Genomic DNA, 26,891 nt, shown 5'->3' with positions numbered 1-26,891 from the left:
GGAGTGGACCAAAAGGACTGCCCTGGGGAGACCTGCGCTTTTCGATTATGACACATAGGGAGTTTATTTATCGAGTAGAAACGTAGAGTGAAAGCAAATACACACTAGTTGGGGAATTTCTAAAGAAAACGAGAACCAGCTGTAAACAGAATCAACTTGGGCTCTATTTTTGAATGCAATGATACCGAAATGAAAAGAAAGAAACCAAGTTAATTACAGTGGACAAGTTAAAGATTTAATTCATGATAAAATATAACTTATAATCACTACCCCGGCCATGACAGCAATTTCGTTCTATATATTACTCCGATTTTGGATAGCATAGACGAAGTTGCATCAATCATTTCTATGTAGTTCGTTTGAATCGATTGAAAAATAGATTTTTTTTGTTTCGATCTGACATCCCTAGACTCCACTGGATATTAAGACCCGAACACATAAGATTTTTGATGCAGCATTGGAAATGTTATGTGTTCGAGGTTTTACGTTACTTATTTTAATCTCGCTTACCCATCATCATATACATATATTTCACTTTAGTTCCTCTTCCTTTAGCTGCTACCACACCATTCATTAGTTATATCTAAACATTGGATTTGTATAAATGCGTCTTGTACCCTTTGGTGATAAATTTGCCAATAAACTAACGCTACGCAGTTTAATATCACCCTGTATATATACCGTATCCACAATATCCGGTTTAATGCGATAACTAAACTCCGTTATGATTTTATTATTCAAATACACCTCGAAACCATTGTCGGCACACACAATCGCTAAACGAAATGCTTTACCCGGACGAAAATCTGTATCCAATTCAGAGCGTTCCTCTTCCGCCCAAGCACCATTGTACCAAGCATTTCGACAAACAATCGCTTTACCAATAGCGCCACTTTGTTTCGAAAAACGTGGATTAAAATGAAATGCAATAATTGGATGCGGCCAATATTGATGACCTTTTTGCAGATTAATATAAAATGATTGTGGCAATAATTTAACGCGTCCTACAATTTGCAAGCAGCGTCCCACTTTTAGTGAGTTGGGCGGTAATAAGCCATAATATGGCAATGGAATGCCACAGGCAACATTTTTCATTAAGGCAATCGTACTTCTGAAGCTAAGTGGTGCCCAATCTAAATTTTTACCATCCACTTCGTCGTATGGCACCAACGCGGTCTTGTCATCACCATTGGTTTGCTCATCGAATACATCTAAGGCCATGCTTATATCTTTGGGTTCGACGCCAGGTATGCGCTCTGGATAGCTTTGTACCTCAGAGCGTTCCATGCTCACATCCTCCACATCGCCTTTGACCTCGATTGTGGAAACGGCTGTGTAAGGTAAACGATGTGCATATTTGGCAAAATGTATACCATTCACAGATATTAGGTAATCATTATCGGTTATGAATATTTGTATGGCAAAGTGGCTACCACGGTGCAATGAGAATGGCAGTGCTGATGAGACTTCCTCTTTGCCCCATACACCTTTCGCTTTGGTATTTCTTACTATATAGTTTTGCGGTAGACGTGGATTGATGTGAAGCGCAACATCGCGTGTTGTATTCTCAATAATGAAATTGATCGAAAACCTGTGGGAGCATAAGAATAATACTTATTTAAGAGAGTCCACTTAGATTTAAAATTACAGCAGGAGGACTTACCGCTCACAATTTAGCAAAATCTTGCCGGTTATTGCGAAGCTTACACCTTCTTTCAATGTTCCGATCTTTTCGTTTTGGTACACAGGCACTGGTTCCACATAGTCGTAGAATGAGCTCTGCAATCGAAAATTATAATCTTGGTTTAAAAAGTTGAATCAGACAGTTTTTCCATTATCGCTTATAAATAGACTAGAATTTATTTAAAGTTATTACTATCAACCACAACATACATCTCGATAGTTAAGAACAAAACGATGCATGAGCAAATCTCAAGACTTAATGAGACTGAATGTTTATAAAATGCAATTTGTAAAAAAATAAAAAAGATATTTCGATTGACGTAAAAATTTGTTTACAAAAAATACAGAAGGTATAAAAGAACATTTTTTATTCATGTTCTTAAGCTGAAACTCAGAAAACGTCACAGATAATAGACACAAGAACAGTATAAAGGGAATACTGAGAATTAGGTTAGGTTGAACTGGCCGGTCCATGAGGACCTCACATAGACTGCTTGAGTTCGTAGTGTTACTAGAAGTTTGTTTTAACGACCAAACTGAAAAACCCTATCAAAAACCAGGACCTATGTATAAAATAACTCCGTCCTCTTGGCAAATACTAGAAGCTTCCTAGGATTTAAACCACTTGCTGCTTCTAGATATGACAGCTGTATCACTCCTAATAGCTGGAGTTTAGCCTGGCAAGTGCAGGGCACGAGCACAGAACGTACTCGATCGTTTCCTCCTCCAACCCGCACTTCCTACATCTGACTGACCAAGCCTAATTTAAAGGCATGTGACACCAGAAGGCAGTCAGAATACCCGTCATGAGTTCACAGTCCTCTCTTTTTAATGATATAAGCAACTTTGTTAGTCTAAGGTTGTAAGACCTAATACTGAGAATTAATTCGTAAATTTCTAATCACAATAGGAACTTCATCAAACCATATAACTAGCCCTCTGATGGACCAGGCGCTTCGGGATGTATGTACATGCTTGGCCATATGGAGTCGGGAAAAACCCGATTTGGTATTATTTACTAGGAAATATAAGATCCTGGATTGGACTAGGCCTAAGCTGGGAGGGGTAGCCCTAAAAGAAAAGTAGAGCACAAAACCTCTCGGAATTATAATAGATGGTAAGTTGTCGTGGAAACTCCATATGGAAGAGAGAGCGAAGAGAGCCCCCGCGTTACTCTATGCATGCAAGAGTATGGTAGGATGCGCGTGGAGTCTATCGCCCTAACACTCACATTGGGTATTTACGCCAATTTCCCAGCCCATACTTTACTATGGGGTCCTCGTTTAGTGGAAACAACCACACAAAAAATACGTACACCAAAAAACTAGACAACGTATGCAGACTATCAATGATTAGCATAACTGGAGCCTTTAAAACTACCCCGTCAGCAGCATTGTATGCCATTCTACACATCGCGCCTGCAGACACAGTGGCCAAACAATATAGCAAGGCTTAAGGCCCCGGAACAACTTGAGTGTAGGCCGCATGGGCATAGCCGCATAGCGCCATCTATTATAGTACGAACAGATTTCATGTTCCTGTGTCTGAGCTTCGGAAGAGATCTTCGATCGGAGGGTTGGCGCAAGAATGCGGAAATGGCGGAACATACTATACACGTGTTTTATCGATGGTACCAAATTAACGGAAAGTGTCGAGTCTGGTGTGTAGTATACTAAGTAGATACTACAGGCTGCCAGATGAGTGTACTGTCTTTCAGGCGGAAATTGTAGCCGTAAAGTAAGCAGTACTAAAACTTCGATAGGGTATCATATACTCCCCTATTAAAAAATATGTTACCAATACGCATACCGGTACCCGTATTTTCAGGTGGCACGGACAACAATTCGATTTGCCCTTATAGACACCCAAATTGCCAAATTGGGGCGCCACACTGGACAAATTTAGAGTATTCGTCATGGTACTAAAAACCGTTTACCCTTCCTTAATCTTCAGCCATCAATTGGCTTAAAAAAGCCCCCTCACATAAGAAGCTTTTCGTATAGATGCGTTTAACGCAATCTTATGCATGTTGAGTAAATTGCACGTATTTTTATGGAGAACGGCAAATTGAGCGATACTGGCGCCATCTGAGAAAGTAGATAACTTTCAGCTTTTGTTGCAAGCAAAGCATAAGAATAAGATCTCGAAATTTATTTTGTCTAAGGTTGCTTTTTTACTTTGCAAGTGAAATTAATTTTCCCACTTGTTGGTACTTTTCCACCATTTTTCAACATTAGCTGTGTTTTTTTTTTTACTTCTATATACGTTTACGCTTAAACTTTATATGGACTGCTAAGCGACAAACTTTAAATACACCTCTGAAATTGCTGCGCATAAAATTTGTCCTACTAAAAATCAATACGCATTATACTCAGATGTAACTGAAATATATGTTTTGTTTCACCCTCTACACTAATTCTACCCTGCAAAAATTGTTGGATTACGTGTTCCATTTTCTTCATGTTGGAGTACTCTAACAATACTCCTTTGCAATGCGTTTGCGGACCACCATCAGCCGATTATTGGTCGTTTTTTAACGACCGTGATCACAAAACGATGACGATCGAACAGAGTTGCCAAAAGTAAAATATTGCATACAAACAACTGATGATACAATTTTGCTATGGCAACTCTGATAAAATGCAACAGCGCACTGGTTTTATGTATACATACTATAGTGTAGAGAAATATTAGTTTCTTTATTCACGCAAATGCTAAATAACATAAGAATATTCGTAGTATAAAATATAAAAGTTGTATTATCCCTCTTCATTTACTGTCATATTAAATTAAATTCACTCCGATAATTCATTCCGACAACACAATTCCTCTTTAGTACTTTGCACATGATCCTCTGTGGGTGCTCTATGCAGTACTACAGTGAAAGTACTTTGGAAAGTACTCTCACGTATGTACTCTATGGAATACTCACAAACAAAGCGGGAGTGGGATCACCTTCTCCTCTCCTAGGACATCGCAATGTTAATTGGAGCACATTTTTTGTATGAATACATATTAGTTTTGGAACACTCCTATACTCCCAAAGGAGTATTCCTTACACTATTTATGGAGTACTCGCCTTTTTTGAAGGGTATGTATTCTATAAGTGTCCACAATTCATCGCAACTGATTCATCTATATGTTATACCCTATGGCCATCAGAGGGTTGTGTCTCCGATTTTCGGTACACCCTGTTCTGTTATGTTAGTTATTTAACCACTGCCGCTAGATGGGTCTCCTAAGCATTATCTAAGCGAGGATAGGCGTTTTTTTACGCGAAAACGAAACGTATATGCGTGTAAAAAAAAACTCGGATATTAAAAACTGAATGTCAACAAATGAATAGGAGACAAATGATGATAGCATGTATTTTTCTTGTATAAAGAGAAAATGTGTAACAGTGCCTCGCGAAATTTTGTATGTAAATGGGCGAGGCGATATAAGTTTCAATTGATTAGTAAGTTCCTTCATATTTACAAATGCAAAATCTTCCGTGTTTGCGGCGTTGTTACTTTCATGCCTAAGAGCGGTACGCAGATCACAAGAAAGTAAAAATTCCATATAAAAAACGCTCAAGAAATGCTCAAGAAAATTCTTTGTGTTAAATTTTCTTGAAGTAGTACGCAGTTTACAAGAAATTTAGTACGATACTTTACTACTATTTTTCCATCAAATTTGCATACGGCAACACCGGTTTCCGCAAGAAATAAGTCAAGTGCCATATATTTCTTGAAGAAAAAAGGTAATCAAACTGGAAAAATTATGTAAGCACATGGTTTTTTAATTTTTCTGCAATAAATAATTATTATTTTATTTCAGAAATGGAAATAACAATAGCTGCAGCACCAAAACGCAAAAAGCTCATAGTGAATTTCACGGCGGTGGAGAAACGGGCACTTATAAGGGAAGTCACATTCCTTACATTTCTTTTGTTTATGTGCTCTTCTTGCTTGATTCACTATTTACTATGGATTTTTAAACGTCAAAATTACTTCCATACTACTATTTTTCACGCAGGAAAAAGGCTAAATTTTTCTTGATCAATTACTTTTGATGTACCGCTCTATAATATGAAAAACTTCATTGTGGCTCGGTCAGAAGTTCGGTTGAACATCAACAAATCGACCAAAAAATCGACTAGTGTAAAAAAATTGGAACGAAATATAACAGCAGCTCAAGAAAATTCGCAAGTACCTTGCGAAGTTCGTAAATCGGTCAGCGCTCGCAACCTCATATAAATAATGTTCAGTTTTACAAGGTTTCCAAGGTTATGAGACGATTGCGAGTTGGAGTGTCGATGCCTTATCCACTATAGTGAAGGTTACACCTTAATTTTTATTTTCTTTACGTAATTCTACCATTTATATTCTGTACTCATACTTCTACAAACAATAATTATTATATGCAGATGTATATCAATATATATTTTTTATTACCTAAATATGTATGCGTTTTTATTTGTTATTCGTTACCTACCACTGTCACCGCCATTCTCACGGCAGCATACACCTTCTTATACATATAATTAGACGTAGTAAAATTAAAATATTCACTGTAATTGATGTTAGTGAAATTTAAAGGATTTCGCACATGTGCCCAAGCTCAGGATTCGTCATGGGGACTCAAAGAACTTTTTTGTTGTGAATATAAGCCAAATCGATAGTGCCATAGCTAAAAATATCACATATATGTAAATTTTGGTCTCAGATGAAGACGGCTAATGCGTATCGAGAGGATCAGTATTCTGACAACCCTATAAAAACACACCTTAACCGTCTTAAATCGGAGCAATAATTTACAAGTGATACCTTCGACTATAGTATTATCGATTTGGTGTATTAGATCAATTAATTATTCCAATTATTTCAATCGGGAGCAAAATGCAAATATTATATCTTTTACCTTCTTACTGGCTTTTGAAGAAGAGACTGAAAAAGTCGGTTATTTGATATTTTTAAGGAGCACCCTATTATACATACATACATATTTTTGTTTATCTTTTAAACTAGATAAGAACAATAAGTAAGTTTTGGTATCTTGTTATTTTTTTGTTTGCTATTTAATCAAAACCCTCCTTGATATGGGTTGCTTAACCCCATCACTTTCGGCAGGTTGGAAACAGTGGAGTGGTGAGGGGGAGCAAAGGGCGCATCTTCGCAAAGCAGAACTTCCTGGATAATTTGTATTTTTATTATAACTGATTTCTGGAAAATATTACATCGCAGTAGAAAAGAAATTGAACCTAAACTCCATTAGAATTACTTACTTTTATAAATCTCGTATGTAGAAAATGTTTTTCCAAACTTGACTATCTCAGTATCAATTGTTAGCTCCGAACGTTTATTCAGCAACGTTTAATGAACAACGATGGGGCTAAAAAGGGCGCATCCCCTGAAGTTTTCTCCGTAGACGTCCCAATTAGACTGGGCGAGATTAAGCGAAGGCGACAGGTGCACATGATCGACCAAACGGGAAAGGCGTGGGTTCAAGTGCGGGGCTGTACAGTGTCGAATATTATGTGTAGGTCTTACAACCTTAGACTAACAAAGTTGCTTCTATCATTAAAAAGAGAGGAATGTAGACTCATGACGGGTATTCTGACTGAACACTGCCTTCTGGCGTCACATGCCTTTAAATTAGGCTTGGTCAGTGATAGTAGATGTAGGAAGTGCGGGTTGGAGGAGGAAACGATCGATCACGTTCTGTGCTCGTGCCCTGCGATTGCCAGGCTAAGACTCCAGCTATTGGGAGTGATACAGCTGTCAGATCTAGAAGCAGCAAGTGGCTTCAGTCCTAGGAAGCTTCTAGTATTTGCCAAGAGGACAGAGTAATTTTAAAACATAGGTCCTGGTTTTTGATAGGGTTTTTCAGTTTGGTCGTTAAAACAAACTTCTGGTAACACTACGGACTCATTCAGTCAATGTGAGGTCCTCATGGACCGGCCAGTTCAACCTGACCTAACCTAACGATGGGGCAGGGTCGCCTAAGTGACCCTAACATTTTTAAGTGTGGAAAAAAAATTTGAAATGATAAATTTTGATGATATCATTGATATATTTGCTTCCTCAAAGGCATGGAAAATTTGCACATAGATATTTGTTTTACTAAAAAGTATTTTTCCCCGGGCGCAAGAAAATCTCACTACGCCAGTGGTTGGAAATAAATGTATCTGTTATCAAAAATGAAATTGAACGTGTTTTTTTATCAACTTTGCACACAGAGGAAATATTTCTAATATTAGTAGATTAATATTTGAACAATTTTATAATCATTATCAAATCGAGCTTACGATTTCTCAAATTTGTTGAAAAGAAATTTATCGAGTAATCGAATCTCGTGAGAAGCCGATACTCGTGAGAAATTTCTCCTCGAACAAATTTGAGAAATAATAAACTCTACTATAAACAGACATTCGACAGCTGTCATAGAAGTAATTAATTCGCCGTCTAAGCATATTTCAAAATACAGTGGGTGGATTCTCCACTGGGCCCTTCACAAAGGCTACATGGTCAAAAATTTAAGTTTATCTTTTAAACCTATTAAAGTTTACTGCCATTTTATACTACACTTAAAACCACTAAATAATTGTCAGCAATTTCTACGATATCTTGGTTTTAATTTTAGTCCAGACACTTGAAAAATATAATTTTCGATACAAAATTTGATATTTAAACCAAAAAATTTTACCCGAACCGCGCTTTTAAACTTTTTGGTTTATATTATAATCTAAAAGAGAGTAAACCAAATTTTCAATATATTCGGGTTCAAATTTTAGTCCAGAAGCTTGAAAAATAGAAATTGTTTGGACGTAAATATAAACCAAAATGTTCAAATCAAAACCAGTCATATGAGCTCGTTTCCTTTTAAACGTTGCCAGGTCTGCATTTAAAACCAAAAAAAAGTTTTGTCCTGAAAGTTTAAGATTTAAACCAAAATTTTCAACGTGTACATTGGCTAGTTCATATTATGCGAATGCATGAAGATGTTCTGCCCGAAAATATACTCCTTTCGACGCCCGCATTTGAGAGCAGAAGAACAGAAAAGAAGGAATGTGAAGCGGCGTTTAGGAATTCGGACACCGCGTCTTAAGTATACTGAACATTTTACAAATACTGCACTTTGTGACATCGAATTAGTTTAGTTGTAACTCATGCGTACTATATTCATTAGGGTGGCCCATATAAATCAAATTTACGACTTATTCTAGTCTCACCTTTTCAAATAACAATATCAAAGTCAAAACTAACACATAAAAATATTGGTGCCGTTAAGAGGCGGTAAAGGGGTATTACACAGGGGTTAAAGCAAATATTTTTCAATGGAGACTCAAAAATTTAAAGGTGGTGCTATATCATCAGCTGATTGCTTGTTCTTGCGATTTTCCTGGCAAAACTTTATACAGCAGGATTTGATTACATTGATATTAATGGTAATTTTCTTGTCAATCTGCTGTACCGAGAATTGGGTTAAAATCGCTTTCACCTTGTATCGATTCGCCTTTCCTTAACCGTTTCCATTTGGGATCAGAATTTATATTTGATATCTACTTTATTATTATCTATTTCTGGTAATAGAAAATAAAAGGTTTTAATTGTTTGAGTCTTCATATATTTTAACACATTTTTGACTTAGACCACGTTAACACATGCCCTAATCTATAATAAATCGTCAATAGATAATATACTCTTTTACATATGTTCCATCCCTAGTAACTACATTATTTTTTGTGAAATTTTCACATTTCTCTTTAATTGTGCTTCCAATTGGAGATTGGACTATAGAAGTCGAACTTTTTCTATGAAAAAAATTCGCATCTCTAAAGCTTGTTCATTATTACCGAGTATCGAAGGGAAAACTTTATATGGAAAAAATAGTTACGATTAAGAGCTACATAAGTACGAAAATGAAGATAATCTCGTTATATGTAAACTAAGTCCTAAGGTTTACTGTTTGAGTGGGTAATGCCAATTTCACACAGACGCTTAATGAAACAATTAATAACGTTTTCTATATGTAAGCCCTAATTGAACTCATTCTTCCATATAAAATACAAATTCTTAATTAACTCATTATTGCTTTATTGAATGCCTAATGGAGTGAAAAATCTAGTCGGTTTTAATTGTCAATATACCAACTGACAATCAGAATAAATTATTTTCAATAATTTACGAAAAAAAGAAAAAGACCACAAAAATTAAAATTTTTATTTTTGCAGCATTTATAGCAAAAGATAATCACCCTTATTGTCATTGACTCACGACAACGTGTTAAATTCGGTATAGCCTGCGTCGTTTTCGACGACTATCGACACATGTTTGTCGTCGTCGCCCTCACATGACGCCATTTTTGTCGACGTTGTTTTTACTGACGACAGAAGGAAAATTTTTAAGTAAAACATTTCTTTTTTAATTAACTAACATACAAAACGTGTAATATGCATTGTTTTTTTGGGTATTCAAAATGAAAATAACGAGTGCGCAACAATTCGAGGTTCTTGTAGCCGAGCTAGAAAAAATCGAAGTTATTTCTGATTTTTTTTTCCTATTGAGTCTAAGCTGCTCTTTATTATTTTCGTCACTAGAGGTCGCACTACTGTCATAACAAATAAAAACTCTTTTGTAAAATCTTGAAATGAAATATTTAAACAAATTTCAAATCGCGAAAAAGGATACAGAAATAGTAAAAAAAAATCGAACAGCTGATCCAGAAATGGCAGAGACGGTATATTTTCCATTCGTTTTATCGATAAATTGTCGTCGTCGTCTCAACAAGCTTAGCCAATATCGATTTGGTGTCGAAGTGACGCCGATGTCGATACGACGTGACGTCGACTGAAAAACAACGACGACGATGTCACCGACGACAATGACAATAAGGGTGAATACGGTTTTTTTTTTTTAAATAGGCACATATTTGGTTAGGTGTAACATCTATGAATAGGCGCGCATACATTCTTTTTTGGTCTTTAAAGCTAAAGAAGAAACTGCTGCTATCGATTGAAACTATTTTTTTGTAAAAAGCGTAATATTTTTTAGGGGCCGCTGACAGATGGTTGTGAATGAAGCAAGTGGCCCTGTGTGAATTGCAAAAATTAATGACTTCATTAAAGGAAATTGTGACACCATTAAGTTTCTGTGTGAAATTGGTATAAACCTGAAAAAATTGTTTATTTGATTTATAAGAACCACCCTAATGCACGCACTCACATATATACGTACATATATTTAGTTATGAACTAATTAATTACAACGAAATATCATTTAAACTTTCTCTTCACAGCTTCAATTGCTAATACAAGTAGATACGAGTACTTGTTACTTACCTCATTGAGACCAGGCGCGTCTCTCGACTTACAGCAGCCGAATAGGCAATTAAAAATACCGCGAAAACACATTTTAAAATTGTCTATAATTAATCGTATAGGTAAATATATACGATAATATGACGTTTGAAATTTAATATATATGACATAGAAGTACGTAACGTAGGACAAACATTGCTTAAGAACTGATGAATATAATAAAACAAATATCGTCAAGTACTATTTTTATCACTTCAATACTAATTAAGTTGGGCATGCACATTTTTGTTTTAAATAAAACCAAGATATTTTGATTTTATTTTCATGAGTTGATTGAATGTTGGAAGAGTTGACTTAATGCGGTGATTAACTTTGAAACTTTACTATCGCAAGTTTTTTTTTTTTGCTTTTATTTACAAGCAATGCTTTTTACTCGTAGACACAACGCCATTTTTCTTTAGTTTGCTTAATAAATTTAAGTATATTACAAATATCACTTTGTCTTATGGGTCTATAAAAATTTAGTTTACTATTGTTCTCCAGTTTTCTAAAACTTTTATGTATGTACATTGTACATATATTTATTAGTTTATTCTTTCTTTCGTTTTTCCTTTTGTTGCATCTGAATAGGTTTTTGGTTTATCTTTCACAAAAATATTTGAAATTAATAAGCTCTCAAGTACAAATGTTATCTATTTTTCCGATGCACAGTGTACTTTTATTGGCAGTCCTTAGAAAATAAAAGAGAGTAAGAGAAATAGACGTGATTTACTGACTGCAATGCCATCTGCATCTCCTTTGCAATCACACTGACCAATAGCGTTAACAGTAGCAGAATTAGCTGCGGCTATATGAATCAATGAATCCGTGATTTGTGCTAGATGGTCCGCTATGCTATGTTATACTGCTTTCACACAGAAACTTAATGATCTCATTTCACCTTCTAATGAAAACGTAAATTTTTTGCTTTCATACAGAAGTAACTGCTCGATTAGTATGAAGGATTACATGTCAAGCGAATAAAATGACAATGTTATATTACAGACAGTCAGGGCGGAACGATACAAGGTGGCAGCATGGTGACATACATACATACATAAATAAGAATTCCATGTACTTTGTTTTTGTAAATTCGATGGACAAATGTCAAAATCGTACTGCGCCGGAAGTTGATGTATCAAATCAAATAAAAAAAAGGTTATAATCAGCTGTTCGATGCGGCCACCTTGTATCGTTCCGCCATGCAGACAATGAAATTTACTTTGACAAATGACATTTTTAAGCACTGAACACACCAAAAACTAAGAAACTGAACGCTCCCAACAGAGAGGATTAACACAAATCCGTCGGAGTTACCTGCTTTCATTCTGCAAAGCAATTTTCTGGCGGCCACGTCGAGTTGAGTTCGCCTTTCACCATATGCCAAAATCTAATGAAGCTTTCTTAAAAAATCATTGCGCAATTTCTGGATGGCTGCATCAAATATACAAAGAGCTCTTCCGTTGCTTATGATATAATTTTCGACTTAAAATAAAGAATATTGTGGTTGCTGTTGTTGTTGTATTAACAGTGAGAATATTTTGGTAGAATGTAAATACATATTTTAGCGCAAATTTGTACAAATAAGTGTTCTTTCTTAAAAGAGCCAATTTCCTTTAACTATTTTGATGCATTCCCTTCATTAGGCATTCGATTAGCTACTAATGAAATAATTATAGATTCGAATTTTGTAGGGAGGATTGAGCTCAATAAGCGTCTTAATGTAGAAAACTGCCTTTATTATTCAATAAGTCGTCTGTGTGAAAACAGTATTAACGTCCGCTTTGGTAGCTTACTGCGACAATTAGCAGTAAATAGCAACACAAATCAGCGACTGATATCGCAGTCGTAGATAATTGTTCTGCAGTGACTAGACGGTGATTCAGTATGTGATTGGAAAGGGTAATTGCGAACTGCGATTCAGATCACATTAGGGCTGATCACATTCAACACGGCGTCTACAGACCACAACCACAATAAAACAAAAGCTTGGCGACAACCGTGGCCAAGCATTGGCTTTTTGATTACTTTGACAGCGGCAGCCACCAATATAAATTACAGAAGTAGTAGCGAAAAATTAAAAAAAAAATATTAATTATGTTTAAAAAACGTCCAAAAGTATGTTTTTAGCTTTTATTATCTGTTATTTACTTCTATTTTAGTTTTTATTGACAAAATAAAAAGGACGTCACTCACTGTCGCTTCTCAAAAATATAATTAGGTTTAATCTGGCTACAACAGTTTTCGTGATTGATTATCGTGCTGCTCTGTCGTGCCGAAAATAGCGACGCTCATAAGAACATGTGTAAAAATATATGACAGATGAAGCGGCTATACCGCCGTCGTGAATGTAATCAGCCCTATTGCTGTTCTGACACTTTTTAGTCACAGTGACCTATGATAATCACTGAGAAGTCACTGTATCAAATCAAATTGTTCGTTCAAAAATCGCCTGACCTTACGCCAAGGTACACATCAGTTCTCCATAATTCACACTTCACTTTTACCTTCTATCCTCTGGTTTCCTACCCCCTTCCTATTTTTATTCGTGTTCCTTTTCTCCTTTTTCTGCCTTGTTTGAATTCCTGCTCTCTCTTTTTCTTTCGCTAACACTTCTCTCCCATTCCGCCAGCCTCCCTCCTCTCCCTTCTCCCCCTCATCTCCCACCCCCGGTAGTTATTTTACAATTTTATATTACTATTTTAAATAGACAACTAGCAACCAACAATGAATATTTCAATTAAGTATTCGAGTGACTATGTTTTATTTAAAACATAAGCTAAACTTGACGAAGAAGAACGCAGAGATTTTTAAGCCCTGAAGACCAGAATAAAAAGTCGAAACATCGGCAATTAAATAATGAAGGCGTTTTTCCAATTATTTTGACTGTAAACCCGAATATAGAGAAAAATACTGAAAAAGAAAACCAATTGAGATAGCGCCATGCCAAAAAAAAAAAATCTGCACCCGTATAAGGACCACCCTGATATACATACACAAACATTCAATTTGATAATAGCTGCTCATGCACCTACAATCTATAAATATTAGACAAAAGGTAACAACAGATCAGAACGAAAATTACACTGAAGATGGCACAACGGTTTTACTCCAAACAAAATTTGACATTCATCCCTTGGAGGATCGTTCCAAAATATTGTACATCAATTATCTACATGGTCGCAAAATCAACAAAACAAATTTCCGTTGGTGATACGATCGCTATAGTAAGTGCATTGCGTGTTGGAAATCCTCTTGAAATAGTTGGGAAGATATAGCGAAAGTGTATATATTCCAGAAGAGGGTGTGGCAGCACTCATTTTATTACTCAACTACAGGATGACGAGCTGAATTTATTTAGCTACTAGCAGACCCGGCAGACGTTGTTCTGCCCTAAATTTGGCCTATCTGCATACATTTTAATAAGCTTTTTCCGTCTAACTCTGCCCTACCCCTCTACACTTTTTCCTAATCTTTTTATTCACTCCTCCCTCCGTCTTTTTCGCTTCATCGTCATCTTCGTATCATTCTATCTCTTTCTCAGTCTCCTTCTCTCTTTTCTCTTCTCTCAAGTTTTTCTCCTTCTTCTTCATCTATTATTGCCAGTCCCATTCCGAGTCTCAGTCTCAGTCCCAGTCCTAGTCCTAATCCCAGTCCCAGTCCGTCTCTGGTATACTTCCCGGAAAAAAGCATCGTAAATACTAACATAGGCAAATTTATATACGAAATTTAAGGCAAATCGAATAGGACGTATGTAAATAGGTATGTGGGTATTATTAATTCTTTTCTTTTTTTTCGGCTTTGCATGCATATTTATCAGTTTTGCCAGGTTGATGCGACTAAATCGAATATCACAATGAACTTTAGAGCTCTCAGCAACAGCTTTCATTTGATATTCATAATACACACACATTCTAGGGGTATCCGGGTCCATTTTTTGGCCTATATCTCGAGACCCTAGTCACTCAGCGATGTAAAACTTACTCTGTATTATAGCACACATCAACAGCTTCAATTTGATATCCATAATATCAAAACACATTCTAGGTGTATCCGGGTCCATGTTTTGGCCTATATCTCGAGACCGTAGTCACCCAGCGGTGTAAAACTTACTCTGTACTAAAGCATACATCAACAGCTTCAATTTGATACCCATAATGTAAAAACACATTCTAGGTGTATTTACAGCCCACGTTTTGGGCTATATCTCGAGACCCTAGCCTCCCAGTTGTATAAAAATTATCCTGTACTATAGCACTCATCAACAGCTTTCATTTGATATCCATATTGTATAAACACATTCTAGGGGTACCCGGGTCCACGTTTTGGACTAAATCTCGAGACCCTAGCCTCCCAGTTGAATGAAAAATATCCTGTACTATAGCACTCATCAACAGTTTTAATTTGACATACATATTGTATAAACACATTCTAGGCGTACCCGGGTCCACGTTTTGGGCTATATCTCGAGACCCTAGCCTCCCAGTTGTATGAAAATTATCCTGTACTATAGCACTCATCAACAGCTTTCATTTGATATCCATATTGTATAAACACATTCTAGGGGTACCCTTTTCCACGTTTTGGGCTATATCTCGAGACCCTAGCCTCCCAGTTGTATGAAAATTATCTTGTACTATAGCATTCATCAACAGCTTTCATTTGATATCCATATTGTATAAACACATTTTAGGGTACCCGGGTCCACGTTTTGGGCTATATCTCGAGACCCTAGCCTCGCAGTTGTATGAAAATTATCTTGTACTATAGCACTCATCAACAATTTTCATTTGATATCCATATTGTATAAACACATTCTACGGGTACCTGGGTCCATGTTTTGGGCTATATCTCGAGACTCTAGTCTCCCAGTTGTATGAAAATTATCCTGTATTATAGCACTCATCAACAGCTTTCATTTGATATCCATATTGTACAAACACATTCTAGGGGTACCCGGGTCCACGTTTTGGGCTATATCTCGAGACCCTAGCCTCCCAGTTGTACGAAAATTATCCTGTACTATAGCACTCATCAACAGTTTTCATTTGATATCCATATTGTATAAACACATTCTAGGGGTACCGGGGTCCACGTTTTGGGCTATATTTTCTGACCCCAGCCTCCCAGTTGTATGAAAATTATCCTGTACTATAGCACTCATCAACAGTTTTAATTTGATATACATATTGTATAAACACATTCTAGGCGTACCCGGGTCCACGTTTTGGGCTATATCTCGAGACCCTAGCCTCCCAGTTGTATGAAAATTATCCTGTACTATAGCACTCATCAACAGCTTTCATTTCATATCCATATTGTATAAACACATTCTAGGGGTACCCGGGTCCACGTTTCGGGCTATATCTCGAGACCCCAGCCTCCACGGTTGTATGAAAATTATCCTGTACTATAGCACTCATCAACAGTTTTCATTTGATATCAATATTGTATAAACAAATTCATGGGGTACCCGGGACCACGTTTTGGGCTATATCTCGAGACCCTAGCCTCCCAGTTGTATGAAAATTATCTTGTACTATAGCATTCATCAACAGCTTTCATTTGATATCCATATTGTATAAACACATTCTAGGGTACCCGGGTCTACGTTTTGGGCTATATCTCGAGACCCTAGCCTCGCAGTTGTATGAAAATTATCTTGTACTATAGCACTCATCAACAATTTTCATTTGATATCCATATTGTATAAACACATTCTACGGGTACCTGGGTCCATGTTTTGGGCTATATCTCGAGACTCTAGTCTCCCAGTTGTATGAAAATTATCCTGTACTATAGCACTCATCAACAGTTTTAATTTGATATACATATTGTATAAACACATTCTAGGCGTACCCGGGTCCACGTTTTGGGCTATATCTCGAGACCCTAGCCTCCCAGTTGTATGAAAATTATCCTGTACTATAGCACTCATCAACAGCTTTCATTTGATATCCATATTGTATAAACACATTCTAGGGGTACCCGGGTCCACGTTTCGGGCTATATCTCGAGACCCCAGCCTCCACGGTTGTATGAAAATTATCCTGTACTATAGCACTCATCAACAGTTTTCATTTGATATCAATATTGTATAAACAAATTCATGGGGTACCCGGGACCACGTTTTGGGCTATATCTCGAGACCCTAGCCTCCCAGTTGTATGAAAATTATCCTGTACTATAGCACTCATCAACAGTTTTCATTTGATATCCATATTGTATAAGCACATTCTAGGGGTATCCGGGTCCACGTTTTGGGCTATATCTCGAGACCATAGCCTCCCAGTTGTATGAAAATTATCCTGTACTATAGCACTCATCAACAGTTTTCATTTGATATCTATATTGTATAAACACATTCTAGGGGTACCGGGGTCCACGTTTTGGGCTATATTTTCTGACCCCAGCCTCCCAGTTGTATGAAAATTATCCTGTACTATAGCACTCATCAACAGTTTTAATTTGATATACATATTGTATAAACACATTCTAGGCGTACCCGGGTCCACGTTTTGGGCTATATCTCGAGACCCTAGCCTCCCAGTTGTATGAAAATTATCCTGTACTATAGCACTCATCAACAGCTTTCATTTCATATCCATATTGTATAAACACATTCTAGGGGTACCCGGGTCCACGTTTTGGACTAAATCTCGAGACCCTAGCCTCCCAGTTGAATGAAAAATATCCTCTACTATAGCACTCATCAACAGCTTTCATTTGATATCCATATTGTATAAATATATTCTAGGGGTACCCTTTTCCACGTTTTGGGCTATATCTCGAGACCCTAGCCTCCCAGTTGTATGAAAATTATCCTGTACTATAGCACTCATCAGCAGCTTTCATTTGATATCCATATTGTATAAACACATTCTAGGGGTACCCTTTTCCACGTTTTGGGCTATATCTCGAGACCCTAGCCTCCCAGTTGTATGAAAATTATCTTGTACTATAGCATTCATCAACAGCTTTCATTTGATATCCATATTGTATAAACACATTCTAGGGGTACCCGGGTCCACGTTTTGGGCTATATCTCGAGACCCTAGCCTCCCAGTTGTATGAAAATTATCCTGTACTATAGCACTCATCAGCAGCTTTCATTTGATATCCATATTGTATAAACACATTCTAGGGGTACCCTTTTCCACGTTTTGGGCTATATCTCGAGACCCTAGCCTCCCAGTTGTACGAAAATTATCCTGTATTATAGCACTCATCAACAGCTTTCATTTGATATCCATATTGTATAAACACATTCTAGGGGTACCCGGGTCCACGTTTCGGGCTATATCTCGAGACCCCAGCCTCCACGGTTGTATGAAAATTATCCTGTACTATAGCACTCATCAACAGTTTTCATTTGATATCCATATTGTATAAACACATTCTAGGGGTACCCGGTAGAGGTTTACGCCGATCACTTTATCGGCGGCGGCGTAGGCGGCGCGACGGCGTACGCCGGTGTTCTTACTTTAAAAGCTTGATTTTTCTATTTAAAAAAATAATATTTAGGAAAGGTTTTGTTTATAGGTATTTAAGGAAATCAAGGTGTTGGTCATTTCGGAAAGATCCGGGGTTTTTGCATCAAAATCTCGCAGACCGTTCAAAAATTTTCAGGAGTAGCTCCTTGCGAAGGGATTGTCCCTCATTCGCATGCTCCAGAGAGGCTTCGAACCTAACCTCGGTCTTTGGAATTGGTACTGCTGTGTCTGCTGAAAAGAAATAGAGGTACATAAAATAGTCACACTTTTGCCTGTATATCTCGTGCAAAGCGTAGTTTCACTTAGGGTTAACTCCTAATAATCGTCGTGAACACAATTTCTTTAAATCATTTGTCGCTCCTTGGCGGTCACGCATAAAGGCGACTTAGGGTTGCTATGAATGGTCTATTAATACTCATGACTATCGTGGCACAGGGCGCCTCCAGTTTTTTCGGCTGTTTTTAAGAGCTAAAATTTCCGATGTGCGAACAGTAGGAATCCCTACCACCAGTCGCTACCACGCCTCCTGATCATCACACCACATGCCAGTACAGAAGCTATAGGACTGCGACTTCGAACTCATACCTTCGTCGACGTCACTTTCCTAGAAGCTCTAGGTGTAGCTCCAAAGACTTTCCAACGGATGCTTTTGTCGCGCTATTCTGCCGAGCTACACTTTGAAACGTTAGGGAGTGACTATTCGGCCAAAGATGCCGCCCTCGAAATCATAAGCAGTCTAAGTGGATGTCATTGCGTCATGGGTGAAAATCCGGATAATCCTCGGCGCATCTACATAATTAAAATTTTACAAGGACCCTGGATAAAATTTTTAAAATGTAGACCAAAGATTGCAGACGTTTGTGTTCACAACATTGATTTCAATAGTCTTCGTTAAATCAAATTTAGAATGAAAGTGGACGGATTTTAAGTTGAAAGTTGTTAACTACTGTTTTCCGGCCTTACGATATAGGAGCTCATTGTGGATGACCGCGTAGCTTCAGTTTTCAGACAAGTTCGACTGTCCGCTGCGTTATGGTAATATCACACACGGTCATTAGTTCCACTGTATTGGGAAAGATTTTGCTTCACCACTTTGAGTGTTCTTGCGAAGGACAAAGCTTCACCTGGCAAATATATGTGCCTACTTATTCACAATTGTAAAAGCAGCCGTAACGTGTAGGTGATATTTAAATTTGGTTGATAGGCTATAATCAATGTGATTCACTCCAAGGGACTAGTTTTGGCCGCCAACTTTGGGAAATGTTAATCCGGGAGACTTGGGTGTTGAAGGATGAAGTGTGAAAATCAAAATTAACATTTCAGACGCTATTGTATAGTTTTGCAAATAAACAACAGATGTTTAAATGTAAGCCCAAGTGATTTTTCAAACCCTTCTCATAAGTACATATATCCTCAACTTAAGTATGAGGTAAGAATAATTTCAAAGGAGTGTTTATGCCCGTAAAACCTACTAAAGTATTTTGCATCATTGATTTCGCTTATTCTTGAGGACAGTTTAAAAACATGTTCGCCTTGAGTCATTTTATTTGAATTAATTATTCATTACTAATTTTTTCAAAAATGCAAAGTGAGCATATAAATTTATTATATAACTTTTCTTTTAGTATTTTGTTTTAATAACTTGGTGAATTGGATGATGGAAAGTCCGTGTTAAGCTGACATCGAAAGCGCTTGTTATTTTAAATAACTTTTGAATAGTTATAAAGAGTTAAATTTCGTAATTAGTTTCTTATAACTGGCAGTGATGCGCATCCGTTGATACCACTTTCGACCATATCCGAACAATTTTCGACATGAACAATAAATGGCCTAAACAGTCTTAAACGAGTAGAAAATATAGTAACGCGCCGGACGCCGCGCCGCCACGCCGATATGTTTAACATTCGGCGGCGGCGTGCGAAAAACGACGAAAATTCGGCGGCGGCGTTTATCGGCGGCGTATATCTCTAGTACCCGGGACCACGTTTTGGGATATATCTCGAGACCCTAGCCTCCCAGTTGTATGAAAATTATCCTGTACTATAGCACTCATCAACAGTTTTCATTTGATATCCATATTGTATAAACACATTCTAGGGGTAGTCACCCAGCGGTGTAAAACTTACTCTGTACTAAAGCATACATCAACAGCTTCAATTTGATACCCATAATGTAAACACACATTCTAGGTGTATTTACAGCCCACGTTTTGGGCTATATCTCGAGAACCTAGCCTCCCAGTTGTATAAAAATTATCCTGTACTATAGCACTCATCAACAGCTTTCATTTGATATCCATATTGTATAAACACATTCTAGGGGTACCCGGGTCCACGTTTTGGACTAAATCTCGAGACCCTAGCCTCCCAGTTGTATGAAAAATATCCTGTACTATAGCACTCATCAACAGTTTTAATTTGATATACATATTGTATAAACACATTTTAGGCGTACCCGGGTCCACGTTTTGGGCTATATCTCGAGATCATAGCCTCCCAGTTGTATGAAAATTATCCTGTACTATAGCATTCATCAACAGCTTTCATTTGATATCCATATTGTATAAACACATTCTAGGGGTACCCGGGTCCACGTTTTGGGCTATATCTCGAGACCCTAGCCTCGCAGTTGTATGAAAATTATCCTGTACTATAGCACTCATCAACAGTTTTCATTTGACATCCATATTATATAAACACATTCTAGGGGTATCCGGGTCCACGCTTTGGGCTAAATCTCGAGACCCTAGCCTCCCAGTTGTATGAAAAATATCCTGTATTATAGCACTCATCAACAGCTTTCATTTGATATCCATATTGTATAAACACATTCTAGGGGTACCCGGGTCCACGTTTTGGGCTATATCTCGAGACCCCAGCCTCCCAGTTGTATGAAAATTATCCTGTATTATAGCACTCATCAACAGCTTTCATTTGATATCCATATTGTATAAACACATTCTAGGGGTACCCGGGTCCACGTTTCGGGCTATATCTCGAGACCCCAGCCTCCACGGTTGTATGAAAATTATCCTGTACTATAGCACTCATCAACAGTTTTCATTTGATATCCATATTGTATAAACACATTCTAGGTGTACCCGGGACCACGTTTTGGGCTATATCTCGAGACCCTAGCCTCCCAGTTGTATGAAAATTATCCTGTACTATAGCACTCATCAACAGTTTTCATTTGACATCCATATTATATAAACACATTCTAGGGGTATCCGGGTCCACGTTTTGGGCTATATCTCGAGACCATAGCCTCCCAGTTGTATGACAATTATCCTGTACTATAGCACTCATCAACAGTTTTCACTTGACATCCATATTATATAAACACATTCTAGGGGTATCCGGGTCCACGTTTTGGGCTAAATCTCGAGACCCTAGCCTCCCAGTTGTATGAAAAATATCCTGTATTATAGCACTCATCAACAGCTTTCATTTGATATCCATATTGTATAAACACATTCTAGGGGTACCCGGGTCCACGTTTTGGGATATATCTCGAGACCCTAGCCTCCCAGTTGTATGAAAATTATCCTGTACTATAGCACTCATCAACAGTTTTCATTTGATATCCATATTGTATAAACACATTCTAGGGGTACCCGGGACCACGTTTTGAGCTATATCTCGAGACCCTAGCCTCCCAGTTGTATGAAAATTATCCTGTACTATAGCACTCATCAACAGTTTTCATTTGACTTCCATATTATATAAACACTTTCTAGGGGTATCCGGGTCTACGTTTTGGGCTAAATCTCGAGACCCTAGCCTCCCAGTTGTATGAAAAATATCCTGTATTATAGCACTCATCAACAGCTTTCAATTGATATCCATATTGTATAAACACATTCTAGGGGTACCCGGGCCCACGTTTTGGGCTATATCTCGAGATCATAGCCTCCCAGTTGTATGAAAATTATCCTGTACTATAGCATTCATCAACAGCTTTCATTTGATATCCATATTGTATAAACACATTCTAGGGGTATCCGGGTCCACGTTTTGGGCTAAATCTCGACACCCTAGCCTCCCAGTTGTATGAAAAATATCCTGTATTATAGCATTCATCAACAGCTTTCATTTGATATCCATATTGTACAAACACATTCTAGGGGTACCCGGGTCCACGTTTTGGGCTATATCTCGAGACCCTAGCCTCCCAGTCGTATGAAATTTATCCTGTACTATAGCACTCATCAACAGTTTTCATTTGACATCCATATTATATAAACACATTCTAGGGGTATCCGGGTCCACGTTTTGGGCTATATCTCGAGACCATAGCCTCCCAGTTGTATGGAAATTATCCTGTATTATAGCACTCATCAACAGCTTTCATTTGATATCCATATTGTATAAACACATTCTAGGGGTACCCGGGTCCACGTTTCGGGCTATATCTCGAGACCCCAGCCTCCACGGTTGTATGAAAATTATCCTGTACTATAGCACTCATCAACAGTTTTCATTTGATATCCATATTGTATAAACACGTTCTAGGGGTACCCGGGACCACGTTTTGGGCTATATCTCGAGACCCTAGCCTCCCAGTTGTATGAAAATTATCCTGTACTATAGCACTCATCAACAGTTTTCATTTGACATCCCTATTATATAAACACATTCTAGGGGTATCCGGGTCCACGTTTTGGGCTATATCTCGAGACCATAGCCTCCCAGTTGTATGAAAATTATTCTGTACTATAGCACTCATCAACAGATTTCATTTGATATCCATATTGTATAAACACATTCTAGGGGTACCCGGGTCCACGTTTTGGGCTATATCTCGAGACCCTAGCCTCCCAGTTGTATGAAAATTATCCTGTACTATAGCACTCATCAACAGCTTTCATTTGATATCCATATTGTGTAAACACATTCTAAGGGTACCCGGGTCCACATTTTGATCTCAAGACCCTAGGCACGTAGCAAAAAAAAAGGTAGACGTTGTGCGATTCTCAGACCTACTCAATATGCTCACAAAATTTCATGAGAATCGGTTCAGCCGTTTCGAAGGAGTTAAGTCTCTAACACCGTGACAGAAGAATTTTATATATTAGATGTCCGTCCGCCTGTCTGTCTATTTGAACGCAAACTTCTCTCTAAATTTTTGAGATATCAGCGGGTATATTTGGGTGTCCGACTAGTAATTTGACTGAGTCGACCTTATCGGACTATTAAAGCATATATCTCCCATATAACCGATTTTTCGAAAAAGACGGTTTTCGTCCGCTAAAAGATAGAAATATCACAGGAAATTTATGTGTAAGGCATACATTGTTGTCTGAAAAAATCGGTCAAATCTATATACATATATAAAAAGTAAGGAAGGACAAGTTCGGGTGTAACCGAACATTACATACTCAGTTGAGAGATATAATTAACCTAGGGTAACCCTGGAATGTGTTTGTATGACATGTGTATCAAATGGAAGGTATTAAAGAGTATTTTAAAAGGGAGTGGGCCATAGTTCTATAGGTGGACGCCTTTTCGAGATATCGCCATAAAGGTGGACCAGGGCTGACTCTAGAATTTGTTTGTACGATATGGGTATCAAATTAAAGGTATTAATGAGGGTTTTAAAAGGGAGTGGTGGTAGTTGTACATGTGAAGGCGTTTTCGAGATATCGACTGAAATGTGGACCAGGGTGACCCAGAACATCATCTGTCGGGTACCACTAATTTATTTATATATGTAATACCACGAACAGTATTCCTGCCAAGATTCCAAGAGCTTTTGATTTCGCCCTGCAGAACTTTTTCATTTTCTTCTACTTAATATGGTAGGTGTCACACCCATTTTACAAAGTTTTTTTCTGAAGTTATATTTTGCGTTAATAAACCAATCCAATTACCATGTTTTATCCCTTTTTTCGTATTTGGTATAGAATTATGGCACTTTTTTCATTTTTTGTAATTTTCGATATCGAAAAAGTGGGCGTGGTCATAGTCGGATTTCGGCCATTTTTTATACCAATACAAAGTGAGTTCAGATAAGTACGCGAACTGAGTTTAGTTAAGATATATCGATTTTTGCTCAAGTTATCGTGTTAACGGCCGAGCGGAAGGACAGACGGTCGACTGTGTATAAAAACTGGGCGTGGCTACAACCGATTTCTCCCTTTTTCACACAAAACAGTTATCGTCCTAGAATCTAAGGCCCTACAAAATTTCACAAGGATTGGTAAATTTTTGTTAGACTTATGGCATTAAAAGTATCCTAGACAACTTAAATGAAAAAGGGCGGAGCCACGCCCATTTTGGTATTTTCTTTTATTTTTGTATTTTGTTGCACCATATCATTACTGGAGTTGAATGTTGACATAATTTACTTATATACTGTAAAGATATTAACTTTTTTTTTTTAAATTTGACTTTAAAAAAAATGTTTTTAAGTGGGCGTGGTCGTTCTCCGATTTTGCTAATTTTTATTAAGCATACATATAGTAATAGGAGTAACGTTCCTGTCAAAATTTCATCATGACATCTTCAACGACTGCCAAATTACAGCTTGCAAAACTTCTAAATTACCTGCTTTTAAAAGTGGGCGGCGCCACGCCCATTGTCCAAAATTTTACTAATTTTCTATTCTGCGTCATAAGTTCAACTCATCTACCAAGTTTCATCGCTTTATCCGTCTTTGGTGATGAATTATCGCACTTTTTCGATTTTTCGAAATTTTAGATATCGAAAAAGTGGGCGTGGTTATAGTCCGATCTGAGATGAGTGCCCATGAGCCTACATACCAAATTTCATCAAGATACCTCAAAATTTACTCAAGTTATCGTGTTAACGGACGGACGGACATGGCTCAATCAAATTTTTTTTCGATACTGATGATTTTTATGTATGGAAGTCTATATCTATCTCGATTCCTTTATACCTGTACAACCAACCGTTATGCAATCAAAGTTAATATACTCTGTGAGCTCTGCTCAACTGAAACTACTCAACCGATTATTATGAAAATTGGTATATATGTATGTATTCTTCCACGGGGAAGGTTTTTATAACGAGTACTTTGATACCGGGTGACTAGGGTCTCGAGATATAGGCCAAAACATGGACCCGGGTAACTCCAGGAAGTGTTTGTACAATATGGGTATCAAATGGAAGCTGTTTATGAGTACTTTGACACTGGGTATATTCGTACCCCTGGGTGAGTAGGGTCTCGAGATATAGGCCAAAACGTGGACCCGGGCACCCCTAGAATGTGTTTCTACAATATGGATATCAAGTGAAAGCTGCCTATGAGTGCTTTAGTACAGGGTAGTTTTCATACATATTGGTGACTAGGGTCTCGAGATATAGGCCAAAACGTGGACCCGGGCACCCCTAGAATGTGTTTCTACAATATGGATATCAAATGAAAGCTGCTGATGAGTGCTTTAGTACAGGGTAGTTTTCATACCTATTGGTGACTAGGGTCTCGAGATATAGGCCAAAACGTGGACCCGGGCACCCCTAGAATGTGTTTATACAATATGGATATCAAATGAAAGCTGTTGATGAGTGCTTTAGTACAGGGTAGTTTTCATACCTATTGGTGACTAGGGTCTCGAGATATAGGCCAAAACGTGGACCCGGGCACCCCTAGAATGTGTTTATACAATATGGATATCAAATGAAAGCTGTTGATGAGTGATTTAGTACAGGGTAGTTTTCATACCTATTGGTGACTAGGGTCTCGAGATATAGGCCAAAACGTGGACCCGGGCACCCCTAGAATGTGTTTATACAATATGGATATCAAATGAAAGCTGTTGATGAGTGCTTTAGTACAGGGTAGTTTTCATACCTATTGGTGACTAGGGTCTCGAGATATAGGCCAAAACGTGGTTCAGGGTAACACTAGGATGCGTTTTTACATTATGGGTATCAAATTGAAGCTGTTAATGTGTGCTTTACTAGAGATAATTTTTTATACCGCTGGGTGTTTTGGGTCTCGAGATATAGGCCAAAACGGTGACCCGGATACCCCGAGACAATGTTTATACAATATGGATATCAAATGTAAACTGTTGATGAGTACTTTACTACAGGGTAGTTTTCATACCTATTGGTGACTAGGGTCTCGAGATATAGGCCAAAACATGGACCCGGATACCCCTAGAATGTGTGTGTATTTTGTATATCAAATGAAAGCTGTTGCTGATAGCTTTTAAGTAATTTTCATTGTGATATTCGATTTAGTCTCATCACCCTGGCAAAACTGATAAATATGCATGCGAAGCCGAAATAAAGACATGAATTAATAATACCCACATACCTATTTACATACGTCCTATTCGATTTGTATGAAATTTGGTATATAAATTTGCCTATATTAGTATTTACGATGCTTTTTTCCGGGAAGTA

The 26,891-nt window shown here is 37.6% G+C and overlaps 1 protein-coding gene across 12 annotated transcripts in view; it reads right to left on the bottom strand.

Moving 5' to 3' along the window:
• LOC137240859 (galectin-4-like) overlaps window positions 1-26,891 on the bottom strand; it is a 56,040-nt gene that overhangs the window by 8,007 nt on the left and 21,142 nt on the right. For 5 of the 12 annotated variants that reach the window (XM_067767766.1, XM_067767767.1, XM_067767765.1 and 2 more), the window contains 2 exons: window positions 1,664-1,779; window positions 511-1,591 (listed from right to left, as the gene is read on the bottom strand). In XM_067767766.1, the coding sequence (XP_067623867.1) occupies window positions 574-1,591; window positions 1,664-1,779 (1,134 nt within the window). In that variant the 3' untranslated portion in view covers window positions 511-573. Of the gene's footprint in view, window positions 1-510; window positions 1,592-1,663; window positions 1,780-11,005; window positions 11,715-26,891 lie in introns of all 12 variants that reach the window. The other 7 variants (XM_067767759.1, XM_067767760.1, XM_067767762.1 and 4 more) reach the window with 4 other exon arrangements.

Source organism: Eurosta solidaginis, chromosome 2, assembly GCF_040869045.1.
Source record: "Eurosta solidaginis isolate ZX-2024a chromosome 2, ASM4086904v1, whole genome shotgun sequence".
NCBI lineage: Eukaryota > Metazoa > Arthropoda > Insecta > Diptera > Tephritidae > Eurosta > Eurosta solidaginis.
Note: the sequence above shows the minus strand (reverse complement) of the source record. Positions and strands in the feature narration are given on the sequence as shown.